Source organism: Chiloscyllium plagiosum, unplaced genomic scaffold (assembly GCF_037043375.1).
Source record: "Chiloscyllium plagiosum isolate Xiang-an unplaced genomic scaffold, Cpla_swu_hap1 HiC_scaffold_36, whole genome shotgun sequence".
In the NCBI taxonomy this organism is placed as follows: domain Eukaryota; kingdom Metazoa; phylum Chordata; class Chondrichthyes; order Orectolobiformes; family Hemiscylliidae; genus Chiloscyllium; species Chiloscyllium plagiosum.
The window spans coordinates 9,070,399-9,087,003 of record NW_028270174.1 but is presented as its reverse complement, the minus strand read 5'-3'; the positions used below and the strand labels follow the sequence as shown (position 1 = coordinate 9,087,003).

At 45.0% G+C, this 16,605-nt stretch overlaps 1 protein-coding gene across 2 annotated transcripts in view; it reads left to right on the top strand.

Moving 5' to 3' along the window:
• Positions 1–16,605, top strand: part of grid2 (glutamate receptor, ionotropic, delta 2) — a 994,028-nt gene that overhangs the window by 839,148 nt on the left and 138,275 nt on the right. For both annotated transcript variants that reach the window (XM_043674402.2, XM_043674401.2), the window contains one exon: positions 12,193–12,331. In XM_043674402.2, coding sequence (XP_043530337.1) covers positions 12,193–12,331 — 139 coding nt within the window. The remainder of the gene's footprint in view (positions 1–12,192; positions 12,332–16,605) is intronic.

The window sequence follows — 16,605 nt, the reverse complement described above, 5'->3', positions numbered from 1 at the left end:
AAGGTGAAGATGGGTGGTGGGGGGAAAGGAGTGAGTGGTTAGGTGGAATGAGGCCTGGGGGAGAGAGAGAATGACAGTGAAGGAGATAGAGGGATGGATGATGGTAATCCAGGGAGAGGGAAAAACTGATAATGGGGACAATGATGAATCACTGAGTCATGGAGATGAACACGACGGAAGCAGACACTTCGGTCCAACTTGTCCATGCTGACCACATATCCTAATCTAATCCAGTCCCATTTTCCAATATTTGGCCCATATCCCTGTAAACCCTTCCTATTCATGTACCCATTCGGATGCCTTTTAAATGCTGTAATTGTACCACTCTCCACCATTTCCTCTAGTAGTTCATTCCATACACGCACCATCCTCTGTGTGAAAAAGTGGCCTCTTGGGTCCCTTTTAAATCTTTCCCCTCTCACCCTAAACCTATGCCCACTAGTTCTGGACTCCCCCACCCCAGGGAAAAGACCTTGTTTATTTATCCTATCCATGTCCCTTGTGATATTATAAACCTGTATAAGGTCACCCCTCAGTCTCCGACGCTCCAGGGAAAACAGGAGGGAGGCCCCTTTCGGTCATGGCTGACCATGGGTTGCATCCTCATTGTTCTAGCTTTCTGCTTCCCTGAAGCAATGTCGCTTGTGACTGAAGAGACCAATGCTGGAGTGACAGACCCGGTCGCAGAGGTCACATCTGTATGTGGACATTGATCTGCTGGAGCTGCTGCACTCCTTCCTGCGTGCCCGCTTGTCTGCTGCAGCACTCATCAGCTTGTTTTCCTCTGTTTTGAGGTGTTGGATCAGGGTGCTTCTCCATCTCGTGTGGTAAGCTGCAAGCCACTCCCAGGACTCTGTAATGACATCAAGCACTTCATGTCCCTCATGCAGATGTCTTTGTAGCACAGTTGGGGACGCCAAGTGGGTCTCTTCTTGGATGCAAGCTTTCCATAGAGGATATCCTTTGGGATGCAGCCATCCGTGCCTGAGCGGAGTGTATGTGCTGCAAAGGCAAGTGTGAGATAGAACCGCTGCATTGGACACTCTGTCTTGCCAGGGTATGTCCAGGATATGGTGGATACCCCTCAATTGGAAGGTGTTTGGTCTTCTCTCCTGTCTTGCTTATGTAGTCTACATTTCACTGCCGTACAGCAGTGTGCTTATGATGCAGGCGTTGTAGACTGACATTTTGTCTTCACTGTCAGCTTAGGGTATGTCAGTACTCGAGTGCTGAGGCGAGCAAGAGTTGAGGCTGCTTTCCCAATCCTCTCTGCTCAAGGAGAGGTTGTCAATGATGGTAGAGCCAAGGTAAGCAAATTGATGGACTACATTGAGTTCGTAGTCGTTGTTGGTGATGACCGGCAGTGCTTCTGTGTCTGTCCCAGGATGCTCGTTTTCTTCAGACTGATAGTCAGCCCGAAATCCTTGCAAGCATGAGGGAGGCGATCTATCAGTAACTGGAGTCCCTGTTGGTGTGTGTTGCAACTGGGCCATCATCGGCAAACACCATGTCCCTGATGAGTGTCGAGCATAATTTTGTCTTGGCTGTAAGGTGGGCCAGGTTGAAGAGCCTGCCATCTGATCTATTGCAGAGGTAAATCTCCCTGTTGTGGTGCCAAAGGCATGTTTCAGGAATACAGCAAAAAAAATCCCAAAGACTGTGAGAGTGAGGATGTAGCCTTATTTGACGTCGCTGTGGATGTCGAAGGGCTCAGAAGTGCTGCCATTGAACTGCACTGTCCCCTTCATGTTCCTGTGGAAGGTTCGATCACACTGAGCAGTTTTGGTGGGCAGCTGTTCTTCAGGAGAACCTTGACAAAGCCGTTCCTGCTGACCAGGCCGAATGCCTTGGTGAGGTCGATGAAGGTGACATACAGGGGCATTTTCGGTTCTCTGCCCTTCTCCTGCAATTGACAAAGGGAGATGATCATGTCTATGGTTAACCTTTTAGCTCGGAGGCTGCACCTGTGACTCTGGGTATACACATTCTGCCAGTTTCTACAGGTGAGTCAAGATGACCCAAGCAAAGGATTTGCCGACAGTGTTGAGGAAAGAGATGCCCCTTTAGTTGTTGCAGTCGCTTCTCTCGCCCTTGTTCTTGTAAAAGGCAATGATCTTGGCATCCCTCATGGACTGCGGTACAGCTCCTTCTTGCCAGCACTGACAGAGGACTTCATGCAATGGGAGCAGTAGCTAGCCTTGCAGCATTTGATCAGGTCCAGAGGAATCCCATCACTACCTGGGGTCTTGCCTGAGGCCAGGCTGTCAATGGCCTTGCTGAGCTCTTCTACTGATGGCCCGGCGTCTAGCTCGTCCATGGTCAGCAAGCACATGATAGTATCAGGTGCTGAAGTGGACATGGTATACTCTCTGGAGTAGAGATCAAAGTAGTGTTCAACCCACCTCTCCATCTGATGGCCTTTGTCTGTGATTACTTCCCCAGTAGAGGATTTGAGGGGAGCTATCTTATTCTGTGCTGGTCAAAGTGCCTTCTTGATGTCTTTGTACATTCCCCTAATATTCCCTGTTTTAGCGGCCATCTGAATTTCCTCACTTAGCTGTGTCCAGTACTCGTTAGCGCAATGCCTCGCAGTCTGCTGAGCTTTGTTTCTGGCAGCCCTGAGAATTTGCAGGTTCCTCCCACTAGCTGACCACTTGTACTGAACGAGGGCGACACGCTTGGCTTCAACAATGGGGGCCATTTTGGTTGCCTTCACCTCAAACTAGTCGTGTGTCTTGCAGGTCTTCTTCCCAAAGATAGCCAGGGATGTGTGGTGCATGGTATCTCATAAGGTTTTCTACTTCTCTGTGCCGGAGTGTCCATGTCACAAGGCACTGAGTTCTCTCTTGAAAGCCTCTGAGAACTGTTGCACAAGGTCTGGTTGGGACATCTTGCTCACATTGATGTAAGGGCTCCCCTGTTGCTTAGTGCGATGGAATCTCTTCGGTTGCAGCCTAATCTTGCAACATCCTAAGGGGTGGTGTGTGTCACCATCCACACTGTGGTAGAGCATGCGTGGAGAACGTATTTGATGGTGGTGTGCCCAGCTAGGATCAGATCGAGTTGGTGTCAATGCTTTGAGTGCAGGTGTCTCACAAAAACTTTGTGCTGAGGCTTTGTCTGGAAGTAGGAGTTGGTGATGCACAAATCGTGGTACAGGAACAGCTCGAGCAGTCGCTGTCTGTTCTCATTCATTTTGCCCACACCAGAATGCCCAAGGCAGGAGGGCCATGAGTGGTGGTCTGTACCCACTCTGGCATTGAAGTCACTCAGAAGAACAAGTTGCTCCTTCCTAGGGATGCTGCTAATGAGGGGTGCGAGGTTATCATGGAACTTAGTATTTGTGTCCGGCATGGAGGACAGTGTTAGGGCATACACGCTGACAAGGATATCTGGGTCTGCGATGGTGTTGAGGCAAAGAGTCTAAGCCATTGCTGCCTGGCACTACTGTGTTCGTCAGGCTGTTCTTTACTGCGAAGCCGTCTCTGTGCTTTATGAGCTCATCAGAGCCCTTTCCCAGCCAGTAAAGTGTGTAGCCCTTCTCTTTCAGTGAGCCTGTCTCTGCCAGCCTTGTTTCCTGGAGGGTGCCTATGTCTATGTTGAGTCTCTTGAGCTCGTTACTTATGACAGCTGATTTACTAGAGTCCCTGATGTCCTGGAGGTTTTCTGAGAGGCCGGACATCATTGTTCTGACATTCCAACTTCCCAGTTTTAGAGCTGGTCTCTTTTGTTGTTTTTGTTCATTGCTTGGTGCAGTGATTGCAATCTGCTGTTTGGATAATTCCTAATCCCCATGGACCCAATGATTGTGGCGAGACAGCACCTTACTGGCTGGGGGCTGCCCAGCTTGAGGTGGGCGATAGCTGTCCAGTGGGATCCAAAAATCCCTCCCACTGTCAGGGGCAACCTATGGCATCACGCCCTATGCCAATCTAGCAATGACTTAAAACTGGTATCCACTGACCCCCCCCAGTGTTGGGTCAATGCTGTGAGGGAAGCTGGAGAGTCCTTTCCAGGTGCAGTGGTGGGAGGATGCAAGTCTAGGCTGTGTGGCATGGGGAACAAGCTGTTGCCCGTGAAGCACGATCCCCCCCTCTCCATGACACTGGCTAATCCAAAGGGACAGTGAAGCCGTTATAGTTTGGTACCAGCGGCGTCATGGGAGCTGTCAGAACGAGGTTGTAGATAATGATGAACTGCCTTCGGAGCCTCAGCTCTGGATTTTTCCTTGAGGTTTACTCCTGAAGCCTTTCCCATGTCTGGGTCTGACCATAAGGCAGTGGAGGTTTGAAACCAGAGTTTTCCTTCTCTTTACCAGTACATCTAAACTCAAACAACATAGTTCTGGGTGAACAAGCATGCAGTACATATTCATGGTGAGTATTTTTTTTCATAGTTTGCACATTTTTTTTCATAGTTCACCACTTTTCCCCTTGAAACTGTTTTTGCAAGTAATTCTGATAGAAGCTATTTTGATCTAAGAGCCTTTTACCTTTCACAAGCTGTGCTTTGCATTTCTCCAGAGATAACCACTATCGGATTTAAAAACCTTTTAATTTTGCAATGTCGCCATAAGACTTGTTCATTTATTATTAGGGGCCGGAGGAATCCCAATAATGGTTCAGAGTTCGTTCATTGTGGTTGTCTTTATGTTATTTCTTGTTCAACATAATCTCAGATCGAACCTCAACTAAAACTGCTGGCTAATTTGAGTTTCCCATCAAAATGGAGCTGACAGTGAAATCTGTCACTAAACTCAAATTCAACTTGTTTCCAGCAAAGTACAGCCACAAACCTTTGAGAGCTATTCAATTTTGTTTACTAGTAAAAAACATTTCTACAAGTTCTGAAACCGACTGTGCTTCTGAATCACAGTTCAGCCACTGAACCAACATGCAAGCTCAGCCAAGACAGAAAGGGAAGCAATGTTTCCCACAAAAAGGTTACTAAATGATTTGGAAAGCCTTTCCAGGGAAAACAGCCCCAGCCTATTCAGCCTCTCCCTGGAACTCAAATCCTCCAACCCTGGCAAGGTGAAAATGGATTGGCTGTGTTGAAAGTAGCCCATTTAATGGCAGGGTGTTTGGATGGGTAAAGGACTTGGAAAAAAGTTTTCAGGCTTTAAAATGATGGAGCTCAATATTGAGTCCTGACAGCTGCAGGGTCCCTAAGCAGTTCCCAGTATGTCATTTTCTGTTTGGGGACCCTGCAGCCTTCAGGACCCATTACAAACTCCAATTATTTTGATGCCTGAACACCTCCTTCCATGTCCTTTCAGCACAGCCTACCCACTTTCATGTACATATGGTCCCCATCATCAGCTTTTCCTTCTCTCTGATATACTATCAAGCATTCCTTTGTCTCCCTAACAGGTTCTCTCTCTCTGTATCTGTACTCCATCTAACTGCTCCTTTCGACCCACACCTCTTGTCATCAGCTAATATACCACCATTTCCTCACTACAATAGTTCCAAATAAGGATCACAGACCTCTGCTTTGTCTCTACAAATGCTGACAGACCTGCTGAGTTTCTCCAGCAATTTCTGTTTCTGTCTTAGGATTTCTTTAGCTATTTGATCATCATTGCTTCTACAGGCTGAACACTCAAACTGAATCCATGTGTGCATTTTCAATTCTGCTGAATTATAGGATCATCAAATCCTGACAGTGTGGGAGCAGGCCATTTGGCCCATCATGTCCACACCAACACTCCAAAGAGCATCCCACTCAGACCCACCCCCTAACTATCCCTATAACCTTGCATTTCCCATGGCTAATTCACCCACCCTGCACCACTATAGGGCAATTTAGCATGGCCAATCTACTTAATTTGCACATCTTTGGACTGTGAGAAGAAACCAAAGTACCTGAAGGAAATCCATGCAGATACAGGGAGAATGTGCAAAGTCCACACAGTCACCTCAGGATGGAATCAAACTCGGATCCCTGGTGTTGTGAGGCAGCAGTGCTAACCAGTGAGCCACCGTGCTGCCCATTAATTTTAAAAAGTCTTACATGGTATTATTCTTTTCCTGTAGGAAGTACCTATGCTGTCACTTCTTTGCTGTCCAAATTAATGGAACTCACTTGAATTATCTTCCTAATAGGAACTACATTAACAGTCATCAGATTAAACATTTAATGTTTTGGTTGCAAGACAACTTGAACTGTGGTGCTGTTTCGACATGGTGTATTATTTACAGATTGTTTCCATGCATTATCTTTATTTTAGCAACAGGTTTTCAATTTATAGATTTAATTCAGGAACTCATACTGGGATGGCACGGTGGCTCAGTGGTTCGCACTGTTGTCTCACAGCGCCATGGTCCCAGTTTTGATTCCCACCGTTTGTGTGGAGTTTGCATTGTGTCTGCGTGGGGTGGCTCCAGTTTCCTCCCACAATCCAAAGAGGTGCAGGTCAGGTTAATTGACCATGCTGAATTGCCCACAGTCTTAGGTACGTTGGTCAGGGGTGAATGTAGGGGAATGGGTCTGGGTGGGTTACTCTTCGGAGGATCCGTATAGACTTGTTGGGCTGAAGGGCCTATTTCCACACTGCAGAGAATCAAATCTAATCAAAGGAAAATGGTTGAATGAGGTATTGGATGTATCGGATTAATGTATATTGAAGGTAAGGATTTTCACCCAGAAACCACTTTCATCCTCCATTAAAATCTGACATCAAATTCAAATGAAATACCAAAATCTTGTCATGCTTTAGGATCTTTTCATTTCTAAACCGAACTATGAAATAGAAATTAAATGTCTTGTACAGTTACAATAAGTAAAACCTGAAGAAATGTTGGCAAATGTTACAAATAATATTTCTCAGTAAGAAAAATAGCAAAGCAATCTTGACATTTAATTCACAAACAGAAACTCTGCAATTTGCTTTCATGAGCTCCCTCAACAAAGTAAGAACTATGCTGCTCATTGTTTTCTATTGATTCAGTATTACTGAACAATTCTAATTTTTTGTAAAAACCTTGCATGGCATGTGGGCATAGCTGGTATTTGTCAGCCTTGAACTCATTGACTGTCTAGTCATTCAAAGAGAGTCAATGACATTGCAATGCTGGAGTCATGTGGAGACCAGACCGGGGAAGCATGACATATTGCCTTCCCTAAAGGAAGGGCCTTAATGAACAAGATGGGGTGTTATGGCAATAAATGGTTAGCTATTAGTTTTAAATTTAGTTGAATTCAAATGTTATCATTTTCCCTGGTGAGATTTGAACTCAGTTCCATAGAATATAAGCTTAGGACTCTCACACACTAGTCTAGTAACATTCCTTCTGCACCACCACTGCCTCCTCTGTGTCAGGTTGCACACACCTTGACCAAGTGGTAATATATTAAGTATCAGTGGCTTGGACCTTTTATTCAAAGTTTGTGAGCAGAATCGTAGCTCGTGTGCTCATTGTTGTGGTTCTGTTCGCCGAGCTGGGAATTTGTGTTGCAGACGTTTCGTCCCCTGTCTAAGTGACATCAATCTGGACCCAATATACCGGCCACTGCAACGGACAGCTGGAACTGACAACCGGAAGCAGCAGATTCAAACCACTAGTGGGCGGCACAGTGGCACAGTGGTTAGCACTGCTGCCTCACAGCGCCAGAGACCCGGGTTCAATTCCCGCCTCAGGCAACTGACTGTGTGGAGTTTGCACATTCTCCCCGTGTCTGCGTGGGTTTCCTCCGGGTGCTCCGGTTTCCTCCCACAGTCCAAAAATGTGCAGGTTAGGTGAATTGACCATGCTAAATTGCCCGTAGTGTTAGGTGCAGGGGTAAATGTAGGGGAATGGGTCTGGGTGGGTGGGCTTCGGCGGGTTGGTGTGGACTTGTTGGGCCGAAGGGCCTGTTTCCACACTGTAAGTAATCTAAATGCCGGAGGAAAGATCGCAGAAGCGCTTCACAGGAGGCTCCCAAGCACTGAGAATGTCACTCACTTAGACAGGGGACAAAACGTTTGCAACACAAATTCCCAGCTCGGCGAACAGAACCACAACAGCTTTTATTCAACTGTGCTGGCTTTTGTTTGGCTTAATTCATCTGATAAAAGCAGGATCTGCAGGAAAGGTCACGGAATTTGAAGTGCAAATTAAGTGTAGCACTACTCAATGCTCTGTGGTATTTTCTACCAATTTTAAAAGCATTGCCACTTAGCCCTGAGCTACCAATGCCTCCAGAGTAAGTGAATGCCCTTTGGGCTAATGGAGCTTGTTTGCCAGATATTGAGAAAGCTTTAAAAACTAACCTGGGTCCCTCCAGTGAAGCTACACTGACAAGTACATTTTAAAAGTTTTTGAAATTCCTGTTGAATATCTCAAGAACTGACACCACAATCAAAGTGCAGAATTGTTTTCGCATTTATTTTGAAGCAATTTCGAGTAACTCAAGTTGGATTACAAATAGGTGGAGGGATGGTAATTTAAAGTGCTTATTTTTACTTACGTTAACCTCTTCAGCTGCATTAATCGAACTTGACCAAGTCCCCACTGTCAAGTAGAACAGAGAATATTTTGAAAGCAATTCCATTTTTTTGACCAACAATCCCTTTTCAAATGCTCTCCAGTTGTGTTGAATCCAGTTGCAATATGCAAATAAATTTGAGGGGAAATTCAGGGCTGTAGGGAGGGGGTGAAAGCATTTTCCCAAAGCAGGACCTAATTTAGGGTGTAGTTTGTGCCATCTAATAGCACCCTCTTGTGGCCTTTTATATATGTGTATATATCCACATGGCACAGTGCCTTCCTCTCTGCCTTGCCAAGAGACCTTATGCTCAAATGTAGTTGTGGCCAAAATCGAATCCTAGATCCCCCGTGAGCCAGATTTTAATTGGAAGGACCCTCGCATCATTCTGCTGAAAGCAGTATGCCTCAGTTGTTGGAAGGGTGAGCTGGTAGGAGCACATTGAGGGGAACACCTGATGCCTGAACGTTAAGGAAAACCAACAGGGCGTTTCTTGAACCAATCTTTGGACATTGAGCCACCTGAAGGTGGAGATCGCCTAGATAAAAGCAGGTCTCCCGTGGCCTCACTGTTATTTTATTCTGCTCTGACAATCTTGCTCACGCTAGACAACGCTACAATTTCAATTCTCGCCTTGACTATAAATTGTTCATGACTGGTTGTTCATGATGACTCCATGTGCCTTTAAATGTAAAATTGATTGTAAAATCTATCAGACATACATTGGCCAAGAGGCATGTAAAAAATATGGGCATCATCATTAACTGGAATACCTGAGAATGCCACACTTTAATGTCAAAGTAGATTGTAACATTTGTATAATGGTTTGAAATGGTTGATTAGTTTTTAATTACTTCACCTCTTAGTTTGCCTGTTTTCAAAATCCTGCCAAGACCTTAATTCAAATTACCCTTGAGATAAAAGGAGCTGATTGTTCTCAATTACTTTAGATGGAATTACGCAGAATTTCCAGCAGAGAGATTGGTCAATTGGTTTATGTCAGAATATACAACCTCACAGCCAATGCTAAGGCTCAGTGGTTAGCATTGCTGCCTCACAGCACCAGAGAACCCGGGTTCAATTCCCGCCTCAGGCAACTGTCTGTGTGGAGTTTGTACATTCTCCCTGTGTCTGCGTGGGTTTTCTCCAGGTGCTCTGGTTTCCTCCCACAGTCCAAACAAAAATGTGCAGGTTAGGTGAATTGGCCATGCTAAGTTGCCTGTAGTGTTAGGTGTAGGGGAATGGGTCTGGGTGGGTTGCTCTTCAGAGGGGCAGTGTGGACTTGTTGGGCCGAAGGACTTGTTTCCACACTGTAAGTAATCTAATCAATGTCATCTAACCCTTACATATATCCTCATCGTTGCATATTCTTTTCTGCTCCTGGTGCTTATTTAGCTTCTCCTCAAATACCATCTGTGCTAGTCACCTCAAATATTACACGTGGTTATACAACACCTTAAACATTTCAAAGGTGTATGTTCACCACTGTAGAGTTTTCGTGCTGTGTTCCCTCATTCTCCAGGCAAAGGGTTCAGGAACCATTGGGTGGTAGAAGTGAATAGAGTATCTCATTTAGCGGAAGCAAGGGCCTAGTGGTGTTATCACTGGACTGTTAATCCTATGAGGAGAAAGTGAGGTCTGCAGATGCTGGAGATCAGAGATGGAAATGTGTTGCTGGAAAAGCGCAGCAGGTCAGGCAGCATCTAGGGAACATTCCTGAAGAAGGGCTAATGCCCAAAACGTCGATTCTCCTGTTCCCTAAATGCTGCCTGACCTGCTGCGCTTTTCCAGCAACACATTTCCATCTGTTAATCCTATGAACCAGATAATGTTCTGGAGACCTGGATTCAAATACCGCTTTGACATATGGTAGAATTTAAATTCAGGAAAGCAATCTGGAGTTAATAGTCTAATGATGACCATTTGTCAATTATCTGGAAAAAAAACCCATCTGGTTCACTAATGGAAACAGAAACTATCAATTACTACCTGGCCTGACTGCCATGTCACTCCAGACCCACAGCAATGTGATTGACTCTTAACTGCCCACTGGGCAATTAGAGATGGGCAATAGCCCTGCTAGTGATGCCCACAAGCTGTGAATGAATGAATTTTAAAAGCAGCAGGGTTGGTCCATGCAGTGTGTGAAGTCAAATAGCTTTAACTGCAACAAGGGCTAGTGACAGAAAAAAGGAGAAGGCTATAGGCACCTTAGCCCATCAAACTATAGCCTAGCAACACCAGGGTCATTTGCCTGCCCTCTTGAGACATTCAATCCAGTTCCTGCCCCCTCCCTAGGACCTGCCAGTCTACCCCCAGTGAAAGCCCAGCACCTCATTACTCACTTCACTCCAGGCTTACCGAGGTCCAGGGTTGAATCTAGCCCCTGCGAGAGGTCACTTCTTCTGGGTGGCCGGCAGTTTCTGGAGGCAGGATCTGCTACCTAGAGTGTCTCAGGCCAGTTCATGCTTCTTGCAGAGTTAAATGACTGCACGATAGTCTTTGGGGTGTGAGGATGTGTGAGCGAGGAGTGAGGAGGCTGCTACTCCTAAATGTTTAGCTCAGTTTGTGGGTTTGATGGGAGGGACCCCCACCTCATGGAATCCCATTACATCCAGCCCCAGGTTTGTCAAGCCAGACGACTAAAGGGTAACGGAAGAGGTGGGTTTTAAGAAGTGTCTCACAGGGAAGAAAAAAAGATGGAGAGGTATGGAGGGAATTCCACAGCTTAGGCATTGAAACATAGAAAATAGGAGGAGGAGAAGACCATCCGGTCCTTCAAGCCTGCTCTGGCATTCAGGATGAACATGGCTGATCATCCAACTCTAGACCATGTTCCTGCTTTCTCCCCAGAGCCTTTCATCCCTTAACCCTAAGACCTACAACTAACTCCTTCTTGAAGATGTTAAGTGTTTTCTTTCAACTACTTTCTGCAGCAGAGAATTCCACAGGCACACCACCCTCTGGGTGAAGAATGTTCTCCTCATCTCAGTCTGAAGTGGTCTATGCTGTCTCCTTGCACTGTGACCCCTGGTTCTGGACCACCCGGTCATCAGGACTAACCTTCCTGTAAGATAATAAAAAGTGAAGTGATTGAAATCAGGAGTGCTCAGTAGACTAAAATTGGTTGACACTGAAATGTTGGGATTTGCGAGGCTCAAGGACATTTCAGAAATAGGGAGTGGGTGAGGCTTTGAAGCAAAGTGAAAATGTGGGTGAGATTTTAAAATCAAGGTGATGGGCAGTCAATGTGGATTAATGAGTACAGGGGAGCTGGGTGAGTGAGTTTTGTGCAGGTTAACCCTAATGACCTATCACTTTCACCCCCATCTTCATCTACTTATCACAGTCCCCCCTCCCACCCACCCCAGCCCCACCTCCTCCCATTTATCTCTCAGCCTGCCTGGCCTAAAAACCTCATTCCTGGTGAAGAGCTTATGCCTGAAACATTGGTTCTCATGCTTCTTGGATGCTGCCTGACCTGTTGTGCTTTTCCAGCACCACCCTCTCGACTCTGATCTCCAGCATCTGCAGTCCTCACTTTCTCCTAATGATATCCTAGTCTGTTTTCATTGAAGGAAATTTTAAGGAACCTCTTGCTCAAACTCTTCCAAAGGAAACTGCATAAACCAATTTCCTCCGCTTGATTTTCCATGCCAGTTGGTTAGTTAATTATTAGCAGTCTCTTAACTAATGGTGCCCATTGTTTATCTCTTGGTGCAGGTGGAGAGGTCCCTTACACTACTTTAGCGACTCGAATGATGATGGGTGTTTGGTGGCTTTTTGCTCTGATCGTTATATCCTCGTACACAGCAAACCTGGCAGCTTTCCTTACAATCAACCGCATTGAAAACTCCATTCAGTAAGTACTCACATCAGGTGCCATTATCATACACCTACTTCATGGTAAGATAACATACTGTGAATGAATTCTTGTTACATCTGGAATTAGGACATTAATGATTCATTTCCGACAGCGACAAAATCCAATTTTCTAGAATGACAGCGCATCAAAATAGAATGAAGTCATTACATTATCTTAGCACTTATACCTTCAATATATAGTCAACACCACAAAGCGAAGAGTGATTAATGTGGATTTGACGATATGCAATTGTATGGCTCTCTTCCATTTGCACAAAGTTAAAAGCTGCTAGAGCATTTCAATTCACTGAATTGTTTGAATCTTTTTTTAAGCTGCTATCTGCATAAAGTTTTCATGCTGACAAGAGCCAGCATTGGTTCCCTTTTCATGATTTCTCTTGTGAAGGTAATGGTGAGCTGCCTTCATAAGCCACTGCAAACCAAATGATGGGGTTGCACCAACAGTCCTGTTGGGGCGGGGAGTGGAGGTGGTGGGGGGAGCGCCAGGATTTTGATCCAGCAACACTGAAGAAACAACAACACAGTTCCACATCAGGAGGGTGCGTGGCTTGGAGCAGAACTTGGAGGTGTTCCCATGAATCTCCAGCCCTTGTCCTTCCCTGTATCAGAAGTCTTGCGTTTCCAAGGTACTGTGAAAGGAGGCTTAGTAGGTTTCTGCTGTGAATCTTGTAGATCGTACACATGGCTTACACTAATGCAAAGGGAGTGAATGCTTCAGATGGTCAATGGGGTGCCAACCAGATGGATTGCTTTGTCCTGGATGGTGTTGAGCTTCCTGACTGCTCTACACTTACTAAGACGAACTATTGACTTGTAAGTGGTTGACATGTTTTGTGGGGTCAACAAGTAAGTTGTTTGCCACAGAACTCCCGACCTCTGACCTGCTCTTATAGCCAAGTCATTTATATGGTTGTTCCAATTAAGTTTCTGGTCAGAAGTAAAGGTAATGCCTCCATACTACTAGAGGGCCATTGTGCTACTCTCTCATTTGAGAGAAATGACTGGTGTTGGTTTAACCTGAAGAACACCTCACCTTGTGCTAGGGGAGAGCTTGAGAAGGAGAGTCCTTCACAATGACCCTCAGCTAGTGTGGGCAGTGTATCATTAACTCAATAAGGCTATTTGTTTACTTCCCTTTTAATGAATCCTTGTTTAACTGAAATTACACACTTGACTTGGTTTACAGTTACCTACTGTGTAGTGGATTGCAAAATGAACGTAATTGCAGTTAGGACCCAGGGATCAAAACATATGCATACTGAAATGATCACAGTGGCAACAGAATTCAGGCTCGACCTTTTGACAGAATGTACTACCTGGCCTGAAGGATTTAAATTGTGAGATGATTGTGAGCCTTCCTCCAAGTAAAAGATGTAACTATGGGTATCCATATAGTCTTTTTGTCAGGGCTTTAGAATATTCCTCGTTCTAGGAGCACCCCACCGCGATCACCTTTTTCTAGTCAATCAATGACTGTATTGATCCCAATTCCTGCTCTTGCCACGAACTGTAGAATGTTATCAAATTTGTTTTCAATTTCCACCCTCCTCTCGCTTTTACTTAGACAATAGGTGCAGGAGTAGGCCATTCTGCCCTTCGAGCCTGCACCACCATTCAATATGATCATGGCTGATCATCCTCAATCAGTATCCTGTTCCTGCCTTATCCCCATAACCCTTGATTCCACTATCCTTGAGAGCTCTATCCAACTCTTTCTTAAATGAATCCAGAGACTGGGCTTCCACTGCCCTCTGGGGCAGAGCATTCCACACAGCCACCACTCTCTGGGTGAAGAAGTTTCTCCTCATCTCTGTCTTAAATGATCTATCCCGTATTTTTAAGCTGTGTCCTCTGGTTCGGCACTCCCCATCAGCGGAAACATGTTTCCTGCTGCCAGAGTGTCCAATCCTTTAATAATCTTATATGGCACAATCAGATCCCCTCTCAGTCTTCTAAACTCAAGGGTATACAAGCCCAGTCGCTCCAGTCTTTCAATGTAAGGTAATCCCGCCATTCCAGGAATTGACCTCGTGAACCTACGCTGCACTCTCTCAATAGCCAGAATGTCTTTCCTCAAATTTGGAGACCAGAACTTCACACAGTACTCCAGGTGTGGTCTCACCAGGGCCCTGTACAGCTGCAGAAGAACCTCTTCGCTTCTATACTCAATCCCTCTTGTTATGAAGGCCAGCATGCTATTAGCCTTCTTCACTACCTGCTGTACCTGCATGCTTACCTTCATTGACTGGTGTACAAGAACACCTAGATCTCTCTGTACTGCCCCTTTACCTAGATTGATTCCATTTAGGTAGTAATCTACCTTCCTGTTCTTGCCACCAAAGTGGATAACCATACATTTATCCATATTAAACTGCATCTGCCATGCCTCTGCCCACTCACCTAACCTGCCCAGGTCACTCTGTAATCTCCTAAAATCCTTATCCCATTTCACCCTGCCACCAAGCTTAGTATCATCAGCAAATTTGCTAATTTTATTACTAATACCATCTTCTATATCATTAACATATATTGTAAAAAGCTGCAGTCCCAGTACTGATCCCTTCAGTACCCCACTGGTCACTGTCTGCCATTCTGAAATGGAACCATTTATCACTACTCTTTGTTTCCTGTCAGCCAACCAATTTTCAATCCAAGTTAGTATTTTGCCCCCAATACCATGTACTCTAATTTTGCTCACTAATCTCCTATGTGGGACTTTATCAAAAGTTTTCTGAAAGTCCAGGTACACTACATCTACTGGATCTCCCTCGTCCATCTTCAGAGTTACATCCTCAAAAAAGTCCAGAAGATTAGTCAAGCATGATTTCCCCTTCATAAATCCATGCTGACTCTGACCTATCCTGTTACTACTATCCAGATGTGTCATAATTTCATCCTTTATAATAGACTCCAGCATCTTTCCCACCACTGAGGTCAGACTAACTGGTCTATAATTTCCTGTTTTCTCTCTCCCACCTTTCTTAAAAAGTGGTACAACATTAGCCACCCTCCAATCCACAGGAACTGATCCCGAATTTATCGAACTCTGGAAAATAATCACCAACGCACCCACGATTTCTCGAGCCACCTCCTTCAGTACCCTGGGATGTAGACATCAGGCCCCGGGGACTTATCAACCTTCAGACCTAACAGTCTCTCCAACACCAATTCCTGGCAGATATAAATTCCCTTAGGTTCAGGTCCTTCAGCCACTGTTACCTCAGGGAGATTGCTTGTATCTTCCCCAGTGAACACAGATCTGAAGAACCAATTCAATTCTTCTGCCATTTCTTTGTTCCCCGTAATATATTCCCCTGTTTCTGTCTTCAAGGGCCCAATTTTAATTTTAACCATTTTTTTGCCTTTCACATACGTAAAAAAACTTTTACTATCCTCCTTTCTATTATTGGCCAGTTTACCTTCGTACCTCATTTTTCCTCTGCGTATTTTCTTCTTAGTAATCCTCTGTTGTTCTTTAAAAGCTTCCCAGCCCTCCGTTTTCCCACTTATCTTTGCTATGTTATACTTTTTCTCTTTTAACTTTATATGTTTCTTAACTTCCCTCGTCAGCCATTGCCACCCATGCCTCCTCCTAGGATCTTTCTTCCTTTTAGGAATGATCTGATCCTGCAACTTTAGATTAGATTAGATTAGATTACTTTTTTTTAGATTAGATTAGATTAGATTAGATTTAGATTAGATTAGATTAGATTAGATTAGATTTTTTTTTAGATTAGATTAGATTTTTAGATTAGATTAGATTACTTTACTTTAGATTAGATTAGATTACTTTACAGTGTGGAAACAGGCCCTTCGGCCCAACAAGTCCACACCGACCCGCCGAAGCGCAAGCCACCCATACCCCTACATTTACCCCTTACCTAACACTACGGACAATTTAGCATGGCCAATTTACCTGACCTGCACATCTTTGTACTGTGGGAGGAAACCGGAGCACCCGGAGGAAACCCACACAGACACGGGGAGAATGTGCAAACTCCACACAGTCAGTCGCCTGAGGCAGGAATTGAACCCGGGTCTCTGGTGCTGTGAGGCAGCAGTGCTAACCACTGTGCCACCGTGCCGCCCACAGTGCATTATACACAGAAATATCTGCCATTGTTCCTCCACTGTCATCCCTGCTAAGGTATTGCACCATTGAACTTTGGCCAGCTCCTCTCTCATAGCTCCATAGTTCTCTTTATTCAACAGAAATATTGTCACTTCCGATTTTACCCTCTCCCTCTCAAA